Source organism: Pleurodeles waltl, chromosome 4_1 (assembly GCF_031143425.1).
Source record: "Pleurodeles waltl isolate 20211129_DDA chromosome 4_1, aPleWal1.hap1.20221129, whole genome shotgun sequence".
In the NCBI taxonomy this organism is placed as follows: domain Eukaryota; kingdom Metazoa; phylum Chordata; class Amphibia; order Caudata; family Salamandridae; genus Pleurodeles; species Pleurodeles waltl.
In genome coordinates, this window is record NC_090442.1 from 597,817,268 (window position 1) to 597,838,616 (window position 21,349).

The following is a 21,349-nucleotide window of genomic DNA, read 5'->3' on the forward strand; positions in this document are numbered from 1 at the left end:
TACGTACTGTGGGTTTAAAGTCATTTAATTTACTTGTTTCAATAGCATTTAAAAACCCTTCCTTGCTAGTGGTCAGTCATGCCTTATTGTCCCTCCTTTTTCTCTTTAAGAGCACAGACCAAAAACTGTATATTGCACTTTGTCCTGTTTATCTCTTTATTTAGGGGACATTTTTTTTCTTTGTGTTTGGGGAAGCTTCAGTTTTCATTTGCAGAGCATTCTTGCTCTCAGTTTAGCTTTTCTGTAAACAACGCTGTAAATCAGGCTGTTATCTTGATCACATTTGGTCTTCATCAGCCCAGAGTGTGCCTGCCTCCCCGGTGGTGGGAAGGAGAAGGCCTGCTTGTTCATTTCATTACTTGTTTTATTTTGACTTTGGAGGATTTACTGAGGCTTTACATGAGTACCAGCTACATTACACATGTACATATTCATTTTTTGTAGGCATGGGGAGATTAAGTGATTTTGAGCTGACGCAGTGACCTGAACCTGGGTCCTTAGTTTCAAAGTTGGCAGCTCTAGTCCTTGAGCCACCCCAAGGCCGCTGAAGTAATATATTTCGGTGGCCCTACAAAAGAATTATGCTGTTCATAAGGCGTTGTAATAAGTCTGTCTTGGCTATTAAGAAAAGAACAACCCTATGTGTTACACTGTGGCTTAACACCTTAAAACAGTAATCCACTCTATTCAGAATCTCTTCCATTGTTTTCAAATGCTGCCAGATATTATAATATTTAGAGCTAACACACACATTATTAAATTGTGGCTAAATGCTATTCCTTACTAGAAGTAAGCTACCTGACTAAAATAAAAGGAAAGTGGGTTGGCAGATGCTTTTTATTGAAGTTCTGGTCAGAGGTACGTGTCTGAGAGCTGACGGGGTCAGTGATGACAAACATAAGCGATAAAACAAACATGGCTATCTGGAATACATGAATGAAGCTGATATCATGGCTTGTTGCTGAAGTAGCCTCATTGAGGAGGGTCCAATGACACCGCTTAAATCATGAGATGTTATAGTTTGCTTTGGTGTCACCTCGCTGAGCTGTGAGTATGATCTCATTAATAGCCATTACAGTGGAGTTCAAATAGCTTTCAAAACGTATGGCAGTGGTGGCAATCTAGAGTGAGAACATTGTCTCCTTTTTGGACATTGGAGAACTTGGCTCCGTTGTTGGATGATGGCATACCCCATTACTTCAGGGCTTCTCACGTTGAGTCAGTGCTTAATGCTTCACAACTTCACATCTATTTGTGCAAGTTTTTGCCAGCTAAGTGGAGTGCAAAGCTGCAAAAAAACAGTGAGGGCCGCAGCTGGGACTTTCTTGCTGTCCTTCTCCACATTTCCCACCAGTGTACTTTTAATATTGGGGGGTCATTCAGGAAAAATGTCATCCCTTTTCGTCATGCAAATCATTTCCCCTTTTTGTTCTTCTCCAGTGTGGCAAATCCTTTTTTTAATCGCGTTTTGTTGAGTATAGGTTCAGGCACTGTCACTTGAAGCCTGTAAATGCCAGTCCAATTGTGGAAGCAGATTCTCTTTAGATATTCAAGAATGTCTGAGAATGGTCACCAGAGATTACTGAGAGTTGATGCAATACGGGTTGTAAAAAGTCTGAAGATGACTTGTATGGTCTTAATAACAATGGTCACTGGTAATGCAGCTTCTTTCACTGACACAAATTGGAGCAACATGTTTAGTAATCTGATGCTGAGCAAGACATCAATATATCGTGGTATATGCTGTCTTGTTTATGGTACTGATCAAGCAGGCCCTGAAGTATGACAAAAACACATGCCAAAAACAGGCTGATGAACACGGATCACGTTTTGTGGCCAAATAAGAAGCATGGCTGAGAGGGGAGAACCTTGGAATATTATCAGTGAAACTAGGCATTAACTTCTTTTGTAGAAGGCCGGACCGAAGAATAGAACAAAAACAATCTCAACAGCACACTGGCTCATCAGACAGTGTGCAATAGAAGCTGAAGCTGGTATCTGAAAAGGTAATGTGTGGTCTCTTGATAGGAGATGGGAGTCATGATGTGTTTAGAAGCACACTGCTTTAAAGGAGATGAGTAGTAAAGTACCTGGACAGTTCAGAAAACCTAAAGTTAGCTCAGGATTTAATCTTTAACAAACCATCACATTGCACATGTTAGAATGCTCTGATATGGCATTTCATAACAAGCAGAGGTATCACAGTATAACATGAACAATTGTCAGATGGTGGGATATGGAGAAGGGATTGCTTTGTTGGAATGGTGGGATATGGAACAGCAATACGTGTGTCACACTGTCTGGGTCTTCTGTCAATAGCACATAAGGAGTGAGATTGTTTTTTACCTAACAACTTAACAATTAGTTGTAATCTGTACTATTACAAATGTCCCGCACTGGTCACTGAAAAACAAAAGAAAGTAAAGTCACAAAAAAACCTTTGTGTCTTGTAAAATCTCTTATAATGACCCACCTTTGACAGTAATTTCGCCATGGTAGAGATCAAAGAGATTGTTGCTTGACCTGCAGTCTTCTTCGCTTCACCGGCCTTCTTCAGATCCCATGCTTAAAGCAGAGTGAGAGCTCTCACTCACTCAGGTCAGAAACAAAGGAGAAACCAGTGCCTGAGGAAGGTAGACGAAGAGCTTGCCGCAGATTACAGCCAGTACTCTGGTGTTTGTGCTGCTTTCAGGTGGAGAAAGGAGACTGAATTTGTTAGAAAACCCCAGGGAGGAGCTAATGGGAGGTCTCTAGGAACACAGAGAAACTTAATAGTAAAAGAAGCATTAAGAGTAGTGGGTAGGAGATGGCGAGAATACAGTACCTGCTCTTTGTTGTGGGTTATTTCACTTGTTTAGCCCTGCTGCATAAGAGGTACATGGTACAAAAGGAATACAGAGGAATTTCCATGTTAAATCACCAAGGATCATGCTTTTCACATCCAACCAACGCATTGTAAGTGTTTAGGAAATCTCATCTTTCTATCGGGTTCCCCCTAGTTCTGTGCTCTGGACATCTCGTGTTTTCATCTCTGTCATGGTCTTGACTTAATAAACATCGTCAGACACATGCTCCGTCCTTGAACAAAGAACCATTGTTATTGGCAGTTTGCCAGAACTGTCACTCGGGTAAGACAGTTTACTGTGTGTAGGGACCTTTCTCTATTTGCAAGGAGAACTGATACGGGGTGCAGATTAAGGAAATTATGTCCCACCTGCCCCTAAAATTTACCATGTGATTTTAGATTATATGTTTTCCTAAGCAACCTGTGTTGAGGCACATGCTCCAAATGGGTAAAATATATTTGTAATAGGGTCCTAGTAATCTCAAGTAAAGAAAATATTCCCAAAAGCACCTTCGAAAGTGCAGTTTGAAGCTTGAGAGCCAAAACGATAAGGAAGAATGTGTGGTAATAAAAACAATCAGAATGAACTATGATGAGTGAAGGCAGACTGGAGTGTAACCCCCAAAGAAAAAGGCGTAGTCTATAGAACAGATCCAGAGAAGTCCAGAAACAATTGTTGGCACCTCCCAACAAGTACTTGACTTAACACATAAACATGGTGATGGGGACGGAGTGGAAGGGAGAAAACATAATGGTATAGACTTGACAGATTTTTCTGTCCGAGTATATATGCACAAATTAAGCAATGTGTAAGGTATTATTATGTTTGACAATTATTTAATCCTTTTACCCTCCCAAAGTTCTCTTCCAATCAATTCCTATTGTATAGTAAGGATGGTTTTGATAGGTCTCATCTTACCATCACTCATTGGACATACGTATATTTTAGTCCCAGTAGATTTTGCCTCGCTGTAGCCTAAGTCTATACTGTTAAAAACAAGCAAATCTCACAAGTAGCCAAAGTGATGAATATTTTTCAATGGTGGGCTTCCCAAAGAATCCAATCAGGAAGTACCCTTTGACTCCAACCTTGTGGCAGAAGTTTGCCACCAAGTGTGTATAAGGCAAGTATGAACTTCTGCACACCATCCCTAAACCTATGGGTTACTTGAATGGTAGATTTAGAGTATGAAAAGCATCTTACAAAAATTAATACAAGTGTATGTTCATAAATGAGAAAGAGTGTTACCTGTTGGTTCTTTTTGTTTTAAATTGTCATGAACAAAGTTCTACTTAATTCTCTTCTTTCGTACGTCATTTGGCAGAACTCCAGGACTCCTGTGGATATGGCTATGGAAGGCTGTGAGAGTCAGAACGATCAAGGAAGACCCTATTAACATATGCATCTCAAATAAAGGGAAACGTTTTGGGAATATGTAAGAGGGACTCTGGATAGCACACATGTCAAACAGAACAAACCTTATAGTCAAAGAAGTAAGGAGAAGGAATTTCCAATTGATGATTATGTCATTTTGTTCCTTACATTTTCAAAAAATAGGATGTGTCACTGGCATGGTCCTTAATAAGAATAACGCCTTCAACATATATAGTAGTCCTATTGAGAAACAAGCATTGGCAAAGCCAATGTTGCTCCTTGGGGACATATTGGCCTTGCCAATTCCTTTTGATGATGCTGCACAGTATCAACAAGATGCTGTGCAGCAACAGCAAAAGCATATACAAATGGTGCAATGATGTGACCATGTCAGTTTGGAGGCGTGCACATATGTAATGACTTGTGCAGTAGCAGATGTCATGACCTATGCATGCATAGGCTTAATATATGCAGGTGCAGGTATTATTACACATGTGCACCTACAAAATTAGGTTGCAATTTGTTTTATTTACTGATCCAAGATGGATAGGTAAATGGAAAAAGATTAAAAAGAAGTAGGACAAAAGCACCTTTTTGTAAGGGAGAGCACCAAACAGCAATATTCTGCCTGGTCCTCCCCAAATATAAATATAATCCTGGTGGGACAACCCAAAGGATGGGTAGGAGGAAGCAAAGGGGACTGGCAAGAAAGAGGAATAGCAGCACATGATGGAGGGTCACGTGGGTAGTGCAGCATGAGTGAGAAAGCAACATGGAGGTCAGTGGAGGCTTGGAGTTTGGTGGGGTAGAAGCAAATGAGAAAGCTTGCAATACAAGGGGGACAGCAACATGGAGCAGCAAAGGGCAATTATTTGGCAATGAGAGAAGTACATAAGGGAGAGAGTTGTGAGACCTGCAGTGATATGGAGTGATTAAGCAAAAAGAAAACAGTTGTTTCCTAAATGTGAGCAGTGGAAAGCTAGAAGTCAGCCAATCAGATGGTAAATAGGCTATGGTCCAAATGAGGGACAAACTCAAGATGGACAATCTGTTGGAATGTTTTAAACGTTTTAAGTTCTTTCTATTGTTGCTGCTGTGAGTGAGCAGTAAAAGAAGATTTGCACCCAGGGGTGTCATGCCATAAAATCTGGTACAAAGAAATCCACTGAATAAGAAGCAAGCAAATGAGACTGCCAATAAACCAAACCAGTGGTAAGCAAAGGGCGAGCTATAAGCCTCTCTAAGTTCTTGATAATCATAAAATAGGTCTTTTGGAACCAGAGAGCTTGCACGTCTGGTAGACTCAACCTAAAAAGGATATTTTCAAATGTATTATGTCAGCGTATGACAAAAGGGGAAATCCTTCTGAGAATATACAGAGAGCAGGACAAAATAAGGTTTCTGTGAATGGGACATAGAATTTGCTAAATTAGACACAGAAGTTTGGAAGGCAACTATTTTCAAAAACATTTAACAAAATGTTACAAATGTGCATAATAGAGCAAAAAGTAAGCAGAATTCACCAATTCACCAATCCTATTAGTGTCGAAACCCAATAGAATAGATAAGATTTTGCATTGAGTTTCATTAAGTTAATGCTGTCTCCCAATCCAAATCTCTTATCCCATGCCCAACATTGGTGCATATTGGAGCAGCTAGGCTCTGCCCAGTTTTTATCAACTATCTGATTGACTAAAGGATACTGACAGATAACTATTGTTGAATCTGATAAAACTGAGATTGCCTTTGTTACACTTACTGGCCCTTACCACTTAAAAGTCTTAGGCCCTCATTACAACCTCAGCGGTCTTCTCAGAAGACCGCCGAGGCAGCAGGCTCCAGAATAGTGCCAGTACTGGCGGTATTTCTGGATCCCTATTTTGACTTTTCCACTGGGCCAGCGGACAGTTACAGTGTTACTGTCCGCTGGCCCAGCGGAAAAGTCACATCAACATTGCAGCCGGCTTGTAATAGAGCCGGAGGCAATGCTGATGTGCAGCGGGTGCAGTAGCACCCGTCGTGAAATGCGCGATGGAGCTATGCCTGGGGGCCCCTGCACTGCCCATGCACTTGGCAACTCAAGTCCCCCTTACCACCAGCCTTTCCATGGCACTGTTTACCGCCGTGGCCAGGCTGGCGGTCGGGGACTCATAATCCCCAGGGCAGTACTGTGTGTACTGGTGATTATGACCACAAGGCAAAAGCCTGGCGGTATAGTGGAGGGGCCAGCGGTATGGCCATGTCTACCGCCAGCTGACCCCCAGCCGCCAGGGTCATAATGAGGCCCTTAATATTTGTCCCAGTTGTTGATCTGGTATAACCACATTGAGATTACACTGTCACTTATGGTAAACACTTATGCCTGGTAATCACATCTACAACATTGGACAACAGTGTTTGTCAATAGACAAAGTAGGCTTACATTCTAACCTAAGAGAACAGTTTTGACATCTTATCAAGTAAAATACCTGAGTTGTATATGGCAAATGGGAGCTCCAACCCACAAATCCAAAAATTAAAACTCATACAAGAAGTTAAATTTCCTATGAAAGCCCACAGAATAAGAAAGCCCTCTGTTCTTTTTTTAGGGTTTCATTGGACATTAAATGTGGCTTAATCCAAGGTTTGCTACTCTGGCACCTAAACTAATAAAGTTTTGAAACAAAAAAAAACAAATCTTGTGATCTGCTCCCCCAACTTTGCTAAAGCATGTGGTATGCAAGCAGAACAACTGAGAAAGAGTGTAAAGAACTACTTGAAAGAACTTTTTTGTTGTACATGGATCATTCACCTGCAACATGAATGTACATCGGGTGCGAAAACTGCAGGGTAATGCCTATTTCTTGTCAAGATAGTCTGTTAATTTGCCCTATCAGTAACATTTTAAGGAGCAGGAGAGTATCAGGGTTCTAGTAATCACAAGTAAAGAATGTTCTCTTGTTCTAAAAGTTGATCAGAGTTGATTACTTTGAACCCTGGAAGCTGGAGTTCGAAGCTCGAAAACTAGAACTACAAGGAGGAAGTGAGCTATATGGAAGTACAAACCCCACCAAAATGAACAATGATGAGGGGCAATAGACTAGAGCATAATCCCTGGCAAGCGAAGGGTGCAGAGAGGAATTGCTGTTTAAGATCCCACACCTTCTATTGAACAAAAGATCTGCAGGGTTTTCTAGAGGAGAACTGTCATGTTGCTAGGAAAGAGCAGGGGAAGCACAGAAGAAGTAGGCCGTATTGAGGTGGACCAAACCAGTTGGAGAGAAGAATGCAGACAAGAATGCCAGGCATCATTTCTCTGCATCACAATCTGATTGATTGGCTGTGACCACTGGGAAATCTGAGAATATTTTGAAATGCTGGTGATAAAGAATGTGAGAATAAAAAGGAAAGAAAGTTTAACAAATTGCCTGAACATGGAATTAATTCTACAATAATATGATGGAATTTCTTTCAAATTAATGAGTGATGGACAATATTGAGGAAGTACATTTTTTGAGTTAATGGGAGAGAAGATTTTTTCAGGCTTCAATGGAACTGACCTCAGATTCACAACAACAGAACACATCTGTGTATTGTTTTAATTTACTAACCCTTAAATCTGTAACTTTTGATGAGAAAGCAACACCAAAACCCAAATTTGCAGTATAAAGGTAAGCTGACCCTAAATTTCCAGCTATGAAGTTACATTTGTATTACCTGTTACCTTTCAAGCAGTTTAAGAGTATGAAATATAGTCTGCCTGATTGCAGCTGAAGTGTATTCCAAAAGATATATATATATTTTTATGTTCTGTGGCATGTGTAGTTGCAGATACACATGCTGTGCATTACTTCTGCCATCTAGTGTTGGGCTCGGAGTGTTACAAGTTGTTTTTCTTCGAAGAAGTGTTTTCGAGTCACGAGATTGAGAGACGACTCCTCTTCGGTTCCATTGTGCATGGGCATCGACTCCATTGTTAGATTGTTTTCTTTCTGCTGTCGGGTTCGGACGTGTTTCCTCTCGCTCCGAGATTTAAATTCGGAAAGCTTTGAAGACACTTTCTTTTCGTTGGTATTGTATCGATCAGGTTTACATCTTACATCGACACATCGGTACCGTCGGAGAAGTCAACTTTACTCGCCCTTTGGGGCGCACATGCCCAACTCGGGCCTAGTCGGGCTGACCGCGTGGAAGCCTCATGGAACGGACTCCATTCCGGTTCTGTCCTCGGTGCCACGCGAAATATCCTTATACAGACCAGCATCTTGTCTGTAATCTTTGCCTTTACCCAGATCATCGGGAAGAAAATTGTGAGGCCTGTCGATCCCTCCGTTCCAAAAAGACTCTTCGAGACAGGAGGGCACGAAGACTCGAAATGGCGTCGAGAAGCACCGAACATCTCGACGTGGAGGAGGAAGAAATCATGCAAACATCAGTCTCCATTCGAGGTTCCGACTCCGAACAGGAATGAGGGGCAGACAGACCGGTCACAGCGGGACAACATGTGAGTACACCTGCCCCTGTACCCTCACAAAAGCAAAAACATAAGGCCTTGGATATGCAACTGCCGGAAGGCCATGGCTCGGCCCGAAAAAAGGCTACCGGTGACCAAACTAAAAGTTTGGCACCGAAAAAGGCCACTCCTCCCACAACATCAAAGGCAACAAAAGGCTCCGTGTCTGACTCCAGCAAACACAATTTTTCGGAGTTGAAAATTCAAAAATCGCTTTCAGAGCTGAGGGCATCAACCGCGTCATCTTTTTCGCTCCCGAAAAAGCCTGCTGCAGAGCCGAAAAGGCCAGCATACACAGAGGAGCATGGACTTTTAAAGAGACTGATAGAAAGCCACAAAACCTCTGAAGAGGAGTATCAAATACAACCAATACTTGAAGTTATGGATGAAAGGCAGTCCAGGATTCACATCAATAAAGAAACAGGCAGGATCCTAACAGCACCTCCTATACAACCAAAGAGAAAGCTAGCCTTTCAGGAGAAATTGGACACTATGCAGCCTCCCGCAAAAGTCCCAAAGCAGAAGGAGAAACCACCACCTCCTCAATCTTCTCCTCCTCATTCTCCTCCTCATTCTCCACACCTGCCTACCTCGCCTCCTACTAGTCCTACACCAGTGCAGTCACCCACTCACTCTTTCGACTCACAACAGGACATTGTAGATCCATGGGATCTTTATGATCCAGATCCCATTCCTAGCAATGACCCAGAAAGCTGTCCCTCTAAAGCTTCACCACCTGAGGATAGCACTGTGTACAATCAAGTTCTAGCTAGGGCTGCAGCATACCATGGGGTCACCATGCATACCGAACCACTGGAGGAGGATTTTTTGTTTAATACCCTATCCTCAACACACTCAAAATACAAATGCCTTCCCATGCTCCCAGGCATGTTAAAACACGCCGCTCAACTATTCAGTGAGCCTGTTAAGTCACAATAACGCCCAGGACAGAGAAAAAGTATAAACCTCCACCCTCTGATCCTGATTACATAACACATCAAGTACCTCCAGATTCGGTGGTAGTTAGTGCTGCCAGAAAAAGAGCAAACAGCTAGTCATCAGGGGATGCTCCCCCACCTGACAAAGAGACCAGAAAATTTGATGCTGCAGGGAAGAGAGTTGCATCCCAGGCAGCGAATCAGTGGAGGATAGCTAACTCACAAGCACTGTTAGCTGGATATGACAGGGCCCGTTGGGACGAGATGCAAGACATCATCCAGCATCTCCGCAAGGAACACCAGAAGAGGGCACAACAAGTAGAGGAAGAAGGGCAAGCCATTACTAATAATCAAATTCGATCTGCCCTGGATGCAGCAGACACCGCTGCTAGAAGTGTCAATACTGCAGTGACAATACGTAGGCATGCATGGCTCAGGTCTTCCGGTTTTAAACCTGAAATACAGCAGGCTGTATTAAACAGGCTATTCAATAAAAAACAACTTTTTTGGCCAGAGGTTGACACAGACATAGAAAAATTACGGAAAGATTCGGAAATGAAGGCAATGGGTGCATCGACACCATACAGGGGATCCTTTCAGAAACCTCAGTTCAGAGGTGGGTTCAGACCACAGACAACAGAGGCATCCACATCTCAGGCAAAACCAACCTACCAACCACAATACCAACGAGGTGGTTTTAGGGGCACGTATAGAGGGCAGTACCCCAAAAATAGAGGGAAATTTCAGACCTCCAAGCAACCTCCACAGCACCCTAAGCAGTGAATTGTCTCATCCCCTTTCACTCCACACCTCTCCTGTGGGGGGAAGACTACAACAGTTCCACACAAATCGGCAAACCATTACCACAGACAATTGGGTACTATCAATTATCCGCAATGGCTATTGCCTAGGATTGATACACACTCCTCCAAATATACCACCAAGGTCACACAGACTACCACAGAACACATCAGTCTGTTAAAGGAAGAAGTCCAATCTCTATTACTCAAACAAGCAATAGAATCGGTACCACAATCTCAAATAGAGGCAGGAGTTTACTCACTATATTTCCTAATCCCCCAAAAAGATGGCACCCTCAGACCAATATTAGATCTCAGGACCCCTCAATCTTTACATCCTGTCAGAGCATTTTCACATGGTAACTTTACAGGATGTTATCCCACTACTCCAAAAACACTATTTCATGACAACATTAGACCTCAAAGATGCGTATTTTTATGTACCCATCCATCCTGCACACAGAAAATATCTCAGGTCTGTCATTCAAGGAAAGCACTATCAATTCAAAGTGTTACCCTTTGGAATAACAACAGCTCCAAAGGTATACGCAAAGTACCTAGCGGTAGTCGCAGTCTACCTAAGAAGACAACATGTACATGTCTTTTCATATCTAGACGATTGGCTAATAAAATCAAACAGTCATACGCAATGCCAAAACCATACAAATTATGTAATAAAAACATTATACACACACGGGTTCTCAATAAACTACCAAAGTCACATCTACAACCGGTACAAACACAACAGTATTTGGGTGCAATACTAAATACTCAGAAAGTAATATCATGTCCAAATACACAAAGAATACAAGCATTCCAAAATGTAATCACACAAATACAAACAAATCAATGGTGCACTGTCAGATTTGTCATAAAGATTTTAGGGATGATGGCATCATGTATTGCAATTGTTCCACACGCAAGACTAAATATGCAGCCCTTACAACAGTGCCTTGCACACCAATGGTCACAGGCACACGGTCAACTTCAAGATCTAGGGGGTCATTCTGACCCTGGCGGTCGTTGACCGCCAGGGTCACCGACCACGGGAGCACCGCCAACAGGCTGGCGGTGCTCCTAAGGGCATTCTGACCGCAGCGGTTCAGCCGCGGCCAGAAAGGGAAAACCGGCGGTCTCCCGCCGGTTTCCCGCTGCCCTACAGAATCCTCCATGGCGGCGGAGCGCGCTCCGCCGCCATGGGGATTCTGACACCCCCTACCGTATTTTGTCGGGGGAAAACTGGCGGGCGGCCTCCGCCGCCCGCCAGTCTCAGAATCAGGCCCCTAGTGTTGATAGACCGCCAAACATCCATGTCCCTTCAGTGGTGGAATTCCACAAATCTAAGCAAAGGGCAGCCATTTCAAGACCTTGTGCCTCAGACCATAATTACAACAGATGCATCAATGATTGGTTGGGGAGCTCACCTAAACAATCACAACATTCAAGAACAATGGGATGCCAAACACATTTATTGGCTGTCTTGCTAGCACTCAAGGCTTTTCAACCTCTTCTCACACAGAAGAATGTTCTTATCAAAACAGACAATATGACAACCATGTATTACCTAAAAAAACAGGGAGGGACACATTCGTCCCAACTCTACCTTCTAGCCCCAAAAATTTGGAAATGGGCAATCCACAACCAAATTCACCTGTTAGCACAATACATTCCAGGGATAGACAATCAATTGGCGGATATCCTCAGCAGAAATCACCAACAAACACACGAATGGGAGATTCACCCTCAAGTACTTAAAAAATACTTTTAAAAATGGAGAACACCAAACATAGATTTGTTCTCCACAAGCAAAAACGCAAAATGCCAAAACTTCGCATCCAGACACCCACATCCCCTATCCAAGGGCAATGCTCTATGGATCAATTGGTCTGGGATATTTGCTTACACTTTTCACCCTCTCCCACTCATTCCGTTTCTAGTCAGCAAGTTGCGTCAAACTTCACTCAACATGATATTCATAGCACCAACATGGGCACGTCAACCGTGGTACACAACATTGTTAGACCTGTCAGTAGTACCACACTCCAAACTCCCAGACCGACCAGATCTGTTGACACAAAACAAAGGCCAAATCAGGCACCCCAATCCCAGGACACTCAATCTAGCGATTTGGCTCATGAGGTCATAGAGTTCGGATATTTACAACTCCCATCAGAATGTATGGAAGTTATTAAACAAGCAAGAAAACCACTACTAGACTGTGCTATGCAAACAAATGGAAAAGATTTGTATATTATTGTCAATCTAAACATATTGACCCTCTTACAGCATCAATACAAGACATTGTAAGCTATTTACTTAATTTGCAAAAATCAAATTTAGCATTCTCTTCCATAAAAATTAATCTTACGGCGATTTCAGCATATTTACAAAATATACAACACAGCTCCTTATTTAGAGTTCCTGTCATTAAAGCTTTCATGGAAGGTTTAAAATGCATCATCCCACCCAGGACACCTCCAGTCCCCTTTTGGAAAAGTGCTTACACGACTTATGGGCCCACCATTTGAGCCCATGCACTCCTGCCAAATGCAATTTCTAACGTTGAAGATTGCCTTCCTAGTAGCAATTGCGTCTTTAAGAAGAGTAAGTGAAATTCAAGCCTTTACCATTGAAGAACCGTTCTTCCAGGTACACAAGCATAAAGTTGTACTGAGAACAAACCCAAAATTTCTTCCAAAGGTCGTATCACCATTTCATATAAATCAAACAGTGGAACTACCAGTCTTCTTCCCACAGCCAGATTCCGTGGCCGTGGCAGAAAGAGCTCTACATACATTAGACATCAAAAGAGCTTTAATGCACTATATAGACAGGACGAAACTATTCAGAAAGACTAAACAACTGTCTATAGCCTTCCAAAAACCTCATACAGGCAACCCCATATTAAAACAAGGTTTAGCAAGATGGATTGTAAGATGCATCCAAAAATGCTACGTTAAAGCCAAAAGACAACTCTTAAATACTCCTAAAGCACATTCTACAAGGAAAAAAGGTGCTACAATGGCTTTTTAGGCAATATACCAATGGCTGAAATATGTAAAGCAGCAACTTGGTCAACACCACATACATTCACTAAACACTACTGTGTAGATCTTTTATCACGACAACAAGCCACAGTAGGCCAATCTGTACTCAGAACATTATTTCAAACAACTTCAACTCCTACAGGCTAACCACCGCTATTTGTGTGGGAGGACAAACTGCTTTGTAGTCTATGCACAGCATGTGCATCTGCAGCTACACATGCCACCGAACAGAAAATGTCACTTACCCAGTGTACATCTGTTCGTGGCATATTCCGCTGCAGATTCACATCCTGTAGTTGTTTAAGTTACAAACATTTGTACATATATATATATATATATGTATATATATATATATATTTGCATTAGCATGGACATCTCATTTCTTTTACCTATATACTCTATCACTCATACCTTACCCTCTGTGGGAAAACAGTCTAACAATGGAGTCGATGCCCATGCGCAATGGAACCGAAGAGGAGGCCAACCCTAGATGGCAGAAGTAATGCACAGCATGTGAATCTGCAGCGGAACATGCCACAAACAGATGTACACTGGGTAAGTGGCATTTTCCATATATATATTTCTACCAGTGATCACATCCCAATCATAACTTCTACGAATCAGGGTTTCCCATCTCTTATGTGAAAGGGACAAAGTGTCTGTAGAGAGGGGCATAGTGGGGCATTTGTGTTTGAAAAACATCAGTAGTTCCTTTCCTAACAAATGGTCCTTACAAACGTAGGGGAGTCAGACACATCATAAGACAACAGTAGGCTTCGGCCAAGTGTTGTCCATGGGAGAAGTCCTTTCTTGTGCAGTGGGTTGAACTGGGAGGGCTAAGAGCGGGCAAAAGGAAAGATTGTGTCACAACTGGGATAACGGTACACAATCACGGATTTTAAATTAATGGATCGCAAGAAACGTTTTCTTTAAATAGATATTATCTACAGAAAACAAAATCCATGGGAAAGAAAGGCCATCACTTTGCTGAAAAGATGGAGTATGAAGACTTGGACTTTTAAAAAGATTGGTTAAGCCTTATAATCAAATGTCACTTGACCAAGAGGAATTTCTGGCTTGAACTGGAGAGGAGAGAAGGCCCTTTTGCCTGCTGCTCCACTTACCAGTTGCAGCATGTCTGTCTGAACAGTGCACAAACTCATCTCTTGCTCTGTCTGGACCTGCTGCTGAAGCATTTTGACATTTGTTATCCTTTTTTGAATCTCCTTTAGAATAACATGGAACATAAGTTTCCAATGCCTCCCTATTGTAATGTTTTAATTTCATTATGCACTTTGATCCTTTGATCCTTTTATCTGATAATTTTTTATTACATTCTTGCCTTTTTAACTAACTTTGCTTGGAACTTTTAAATTCTCTATTTTTTCATTGTATTGTTTTTTTGCTATTTGTTGCACATGTACCACCTACAATTTCTTTGTGGAATGCCTTGCTCCCTGTGCCAACCTAACACGTATGAACCAGGGATTCGCATAGAAATGAGTTTACATTTGTGGATCAGATTGTTTGGGCATGTGGGAGCCCAATCACAGTTTGCACCAAGACCTTTCACTTAAAGCTTGGTAGAGTGGGACTCCTCCAAACGTGTGGTTCCCCTACCACATTTGAGTTGGAGAAACACTAAGGCCCGTATTTATACTTTTTTAGCGCCGCGTTTGCGCCGCTTTTGCGCCGCTTTTTGACGCAAAAGCGGCGCAAACTAACAAAATCCAATTGGATTTTGTAAATTTGCGTTGCTTTTGCATCAAAAAGCGGCACAAATGCGGCGCTAAAAAAGTATAAATACAGGCCTAAATTTCTTGCAGCTGTGCCTCTGCCAGCTCTGCTGTTGCAAACCCATGAACAGGTGACCAATCTGCCACAGGACCACCTGTTCAGTATCTGGAAAGGATTGCTCATCTTAGAGCAGGTCTCCTGAAATACGTTTGTCCTGACTACTGCCCTGAAAGACGTGGTGGTGCATAGATATGTATTTGTGTGGATGCAAAGATCTGAATAATAATAATATTGTGTATGTATGATAATATTGTGTAGGTTAAGAGGTCAGGTGACAGTTGCTCTGTTAATCTAGCCCTAAAAACTTCTTGTAGGGTAATGGCTGCCCTCCTCCGAACTGTGCTGCTGCCTGAGGAAAAAATAACATAAATTATCTATATATCTAAGACACTTTATTAGCATTTCAATGTCATCTGTGTGCCCCTGAAAGTTCAAGATTAGGCAGCTGGATAAATAAACAAAATGGTCATAGCTGTGTGGAGGGCAATCACATTTTTTGAGCAAGCAAACAAAGTCTGTCCAGTAAAAACATGTACTCCTGGTCCCCAACATGTGGATGTAGCCAAAGCCCCTCTGTAGTGATTCGTATGTAATCGGCTAGCAACAGCTGTGCTGTCAAGTCAGACAATAAATAGGAACAATATCACTCATGTTTGGGGTAAAGACCCTCTGTGCACCACAGTCATTACTTTAGTCTACTACAGAAATAAACCATCACTCTAGTGGTTTGTTTCTGAAAAGGAAAAAAAATGCTTCACTGTCAAGATATGGTAGCCGGTATTTCAGTTTTGATGAAAGTGCTCCCACCGAGATGGAAGAAGCATTTTCTCCAAAACTATCCATAGATCTCTAGATTCAGTTGGAAGCCCTCCGATTTGATCCAATAGTCCCCCAGAGCAAACGTTGTTTTATTTTTTACCAGCTGTGGGTCACTAAATAACCTTCTATCGCCACCCTCTCCCATATTCTACTATTTTGATTACCTACAAAGTGTAAAAACATAAGAACATAAAGAGCAAGATTTACCAGTAGGTATAAACAAGAGTCCTTATGTAATACAAACAATTTTTACTGATTTAAATGAAACATAAACATTATCCATCAACACTAAAACACACAATTGTGTAGACTTTTAAGATGAGAAGGTGGTAGCATTGTTTTGTGCCTAACGTAAAATTGTTTATCTGCAAATTCTTGCAGGCTGAATGTATTCAAGTAGGAGTTGGTATTCACAAATGTGTGTGTCTGCAAGGATGGACTGGCGACGGAGTGGACTGCTCTCCGATCAATAACTGTCTCTCACCAAGTTATGGGGGTTGCCATCCAAATGCTGTCTGTGTCAGCATTGGTCCTGGTCAGGTAAGGAACTCAATGGCTGCCTTTCTCAACATATGTTTGACTTTTTCTCTTGAACGATGAAAACAAATTCTGCTGTTTTTTTCCTTCCTTACCAAGGCTCCACAACTTGTGGTAAATGTCACCTGTTAACCCTTAATGTGACTTTAAAGAATATTCCCTAATTCCACTTCTAATGTTATGCATTTTTGTTGTTTTCATCCACAAGACATCAATTGTAAAGTAAACTCAAGTTTTCACGTAAGATTTTTCAATACTTTTGACTGGTTCTTAAGTCCTGTATCATTGTCTAGTTTCATTAGAGCATACCCATCATAACCACGCTTGTGCAAGAAACCACCCCCAATCACTTACTTTTTCCCTTTATAATTATATTCATAATAATTAGGCATTTGCGCACTGTCAGAGTTCTAATATTCTATGTACCCCTCTTCTGTCCATCTTTGTTGTCCAAAGTTTCTCACATTGTGCCCCATGCCACACAGAATATTTTCTGCTGATCTGCAAACTTGTTTATGGTTATTTGATTTGAGGCAAATTTTGCTTTTGCCTCCAGGCATTGTGTGCTCATTAGATGCTCCTTGGTCCTCCAATGTCCGAGGGTAAACTGGTTGATGAAGGCCATGCTCACTTTTGACCACCTTCTCTTATAATGCATTTGTGTGTACTACCTGAAAATCAGATTTTAAATATCACGCTACCAAAATATTTAGGCTGAATGTTGACTTTCAAGATGTTCTGAAGGCAAGCGTTTAAAATTAAATATAGATTTGCCATTCTTAATTCCACATATAAGTATGTTGATTAAATATATATCTTCAAGATTCATAGATGTGGAGTTAAGAATGCTAAATCTAAACCTCAGTATATATGCTTACTTTTGCAGTTTTTTGGTAGTCCATATATTGACTATGATATTTTGCTAGAACAATATTTTGGTACTCTAACCTTCCGGTTTTCTAACATACAACCCAAAGAATGCTGCATTATGTCTGGGGTGGGTGCCCACTTAAAAGTGTGTCTGGCCAGAGTACCTAGATTTCTCATCAGTACATGTTTAGGTCTGGTGTTAGCCAAGACCTTTTGATTTTACTAAAATCATATGTAGAATGTATTTAAAGGGCTTTCAGCCACCTCTGTTCATCCATTGTTCTGTAGCTGTGTCAAACACATTTAGCTTCTGACCACTACATCATACAGCTTGGGTCAATGGGTCAGCCGACTTCAGCCATTGGTTAACTTCACTTTGAGTGACTGCATTTTGCTGTTTCACAATGAGCACATCTGCACACAAGGTAGTTCCCTTCAGTGCCAGTGTTTTTGTTTTTATTTTAGAATTTCTTTAGACTTCCCTTTGTGTTTAGAGCCTGATGTGAAAGCAGCTTTTCTATCAGATGGGAGGACAAACCACATTCCATGCTTTAGCAGTTCCCGTCTACCGCTACTGCTGTTGACATTTTTTTTTTCTGAGTGTCCTTTGATTATCTGACTGCTGGTATTTCACAACATAACAGTTGCTGTCAATTTGAAACTGTTCTGTATTAAGTTATCCACTTTTTACTATGCATGTACTACACAAATGAAAGCTTCAATATTATACTCATGGATTCATAAGTGGAGAATTCTTCATAATACGTTTATGCAGGAATCAATTCCACTAATGGTGCTGTAATAAACATTAACCAGGAAGAAAATTTGCTTTGAAATGTTTAATTTGCAGCACTTTTAACACCTTTATTAAAAATCTTTTTCTTTCCTGTTTTCTTTCTTGCTTTCCTACTTTTTTCTTTCTTTTTTCTTTCTTTTCTTTTCCTTCTTTCTGTCTTTTCTTCTTGCTTTCCTTCTCTTTACTTTGTTTTCTCTTGCCTTTTTTTCCTTGTTTTCATCTTCCTTTCTTCTTCTTTATTTTTTCCTTCATTCCTTCTGTCTTTCTATCCTTCATTTAATTCTTTTTACTTTCTTTCACTCTTTATTGCTTTTTTCTTTCATTCTTTATTGCTTTCTGTCCTGTTTTTGTTCCTTTTTTCTTTCATCCCTTTTCATTTTTTCTTTTTCCTCCCTCCTTTTTGCTTCTTTCTTTCTTTTTCCTTCTTTATTTCCTTCTCTCTTTCTTGCTTTATTTTTCTCTCTTGCCTTCTTTCCCTCTCTTTTTTCTTTCTTGCTTTATTTTTCTCTGTTGCCCTCTTTCCCTCTCTTTTTTCTTTCTTGCTTTATTTTTCTCTCTTGCCTTCTTTCCCTCTCTTTTCTTTCTTGTTTTATTTTTCTCGCTTGCCTTTTTTCCCTCTCTTTTTTCATTCGTGCTTTATTTTTCTTTTGCCTTCTTTCCCTTTCCTTCTTTCTTTCTTTCTTTCTTTCTTTCTTTCTTTCTTTCTTTCTTTGTTTCTCTCTTTCTTTCTCTCTTTCTCTCTTTCTTTCTTTCATTCTCTCTTTGTTTCTTTCTCTCTCTTTCTTTCTCTCTCTCTTTCTTTCTTTCTCTCTTTGTTTCTTTCTTTTTCTCTTTCTCTCTTTTTTCTCTTTCTCTCTTTCTCTCTTTCTCTCTTTCTTTCTCTCTTTCTCTCTTTCTCTCTTCAATTAGTAGAACTCGAGATATGAATTGTTAAAGAATAAACTTAGTTGTAGTGTTTAGAAGCATAAGCACCACCCTGAGCTTTCTGGTCATGCTAAACGGGGTCAAACCTGAAAAGTCAGCCAAACCACGATGGAGCGCAGTTCAGATATAGGGACCAATGTTGGCCACCTGAAAACAGTACCTTGGTTCGGAGTTACTTCGATGTCAAGCCCAAGATGCTAGAAACCAAGGAGGCGATGCATTGGTGTTGATCCCGCAGATGTAGGCGATGCGTCGGCTTTGAGACACGTAAAATTGGAGTTACACCTAGAATAAAGATGATGCCCCGAACAGTCGGCAATGCCATTTTTCCTCATCCTCGTGGCAGCGATGGGCTCGCATTGACAATGATGCAGTGTCCTAAGTCCTTGCACCAGCGATGCGTCGATGTAGATGCACCAGTTCTGAGCGACACAGTGGAATCGATGCATGGATTTTGTACTGGAGCAGCACTTCATACCCACTTTCTGGGGCCCAGGGCTGGATGGGCACCACTTGGCAGGGCAAGACACACATATGGTAGAGTCCAGGTGCTGTAGATGGTGAGTTGAGACTTCAGAAGAACAGGAGGCAAGCCAACAAGCCCTTGGACTTACTCTGGTTCTGGGTACAACAGGTGTAGGTCCAGTCCCTCACACCCAGGCAAGGACGGCAGCAGGTCAGCACAGTTAGAAAGCAGTGAAGGTTTGATTACATCAACAGGCAATAAGAACAACTACATTTTATATGGTGATATCAGACGACGTGAAAAAAATGTAGGTGCATGAGTGGACAATATAAGGATTGTTGGCAAGTATGAAACACCTTTTCTGCCGATCACCAGGTCTCCCTCTTTCTCATGAAATTGAAAAATGGTCTGATACATTTAGGCAAGTATCTAAATTTATATGCTGCTAGTTGTATTGCTCTTAAAATGCATACTGTAAATTAAATGTTTATGTATTTTTATTTATATTTGGTACTTTGCTTTTCAAATATATATATATTTACCAAATACAGTGGTTTATATTGGTGGCACCCAGCCATGTATTAATAACTTTTTGTCATTGTAAACTCTGGACATGACAGCATTCCACATTGGAAACTTAGGGCCTGATTTAGAGTTTGACTGAGGAGTTACTCCGTCACAAACATGACGGATATCCCGTCTGCCGTATTACAATGTCCATAAACTAAAATGGAATTGTAATACGACGGATGGGTAAGCCCCTCTGCCAAAATCTAAATCAGGCCCTAAGTCAGGTGGAGTTCAGTTAAACACATGGATTTCATTCACACCTCAAGATTAAACTGCACAAGACCTTTTTGATTGATATATTTAATGACACTATTCAGTCTTTGTATTTTATGGGAAAAGCCTATGAAGTTATTTTCTTCTGAGATCGAATGTAGGTCAAAAGAAAAATCTACCCCGCTTCATCTGTCTATTATTATTCACCTGAAACATGAAATCCAGTTGATACTACTAAAAATAATTAGGTGCAGGCACTGCTCCTCCTCAATGGCAGAGGAGCATCGCCCCCCGCCAGCAGCTGCAAACCTTTTAATATAAAACAATAATAAACTATGTTTAGTATTGTTTTGTAGTGAAAGGGGTGGGGCCACGGGCTGTGACGAGCATGGAGGGGGAGTGCACATCACCCCCCCCTCAGTGCGCATATATGTTTGGCCGGCCGTCTCGGCCCAGCCCGGCCAAACACACATATGCACTGGGCTCTGATAGAGCGTTCCGTACTAATAATTTACCTGTATTTGGACGCTCTTTAGGCCGATGAATCTTTTGGCTAAGTGGGACTCTCCTTACTCTATATCGGTCAATTTAATCAAATCAATAATCAATAACGAACATAAGCAATACCCTGATCAGCATAACACTTGACAATTAGTCCAGAATACATTTCGGCGAACCCTGACCTTTCAGTCAGGAATAACCACACCAGTTTATTCGAAGTTAGTGAATTTATTTCCCTATATTAACAAAGCTAGCACAATATAGATATGTCTCAACACCAAATGATAAACATAAATGAACATTAATAGCTGTCCATAACGGCGAAACAGGTGCAATCTATGCAGCATTTGAATAACAAG

General features: G+C 41.2%; 1 protein-coding gene across 1 annotated transcript in view; it reads left to right on the plus strand.

Annotated features, from left to right (window-relative positions):
- STAB2 (stabilin 2) overlaps window positions 1–21,349 on the plus strand; it is an 805,158-nt gene that overhangs the window by 350,831 nt on the left and 432,978 nt on the right. Inside the window, 1 exon segment of the mRNA XM_069228991.1 lies at window positions 16,495–16,653. Coding sequence (XP_069085092.1) covers window positions 16,495–16,653 — 159 coding nt within the window.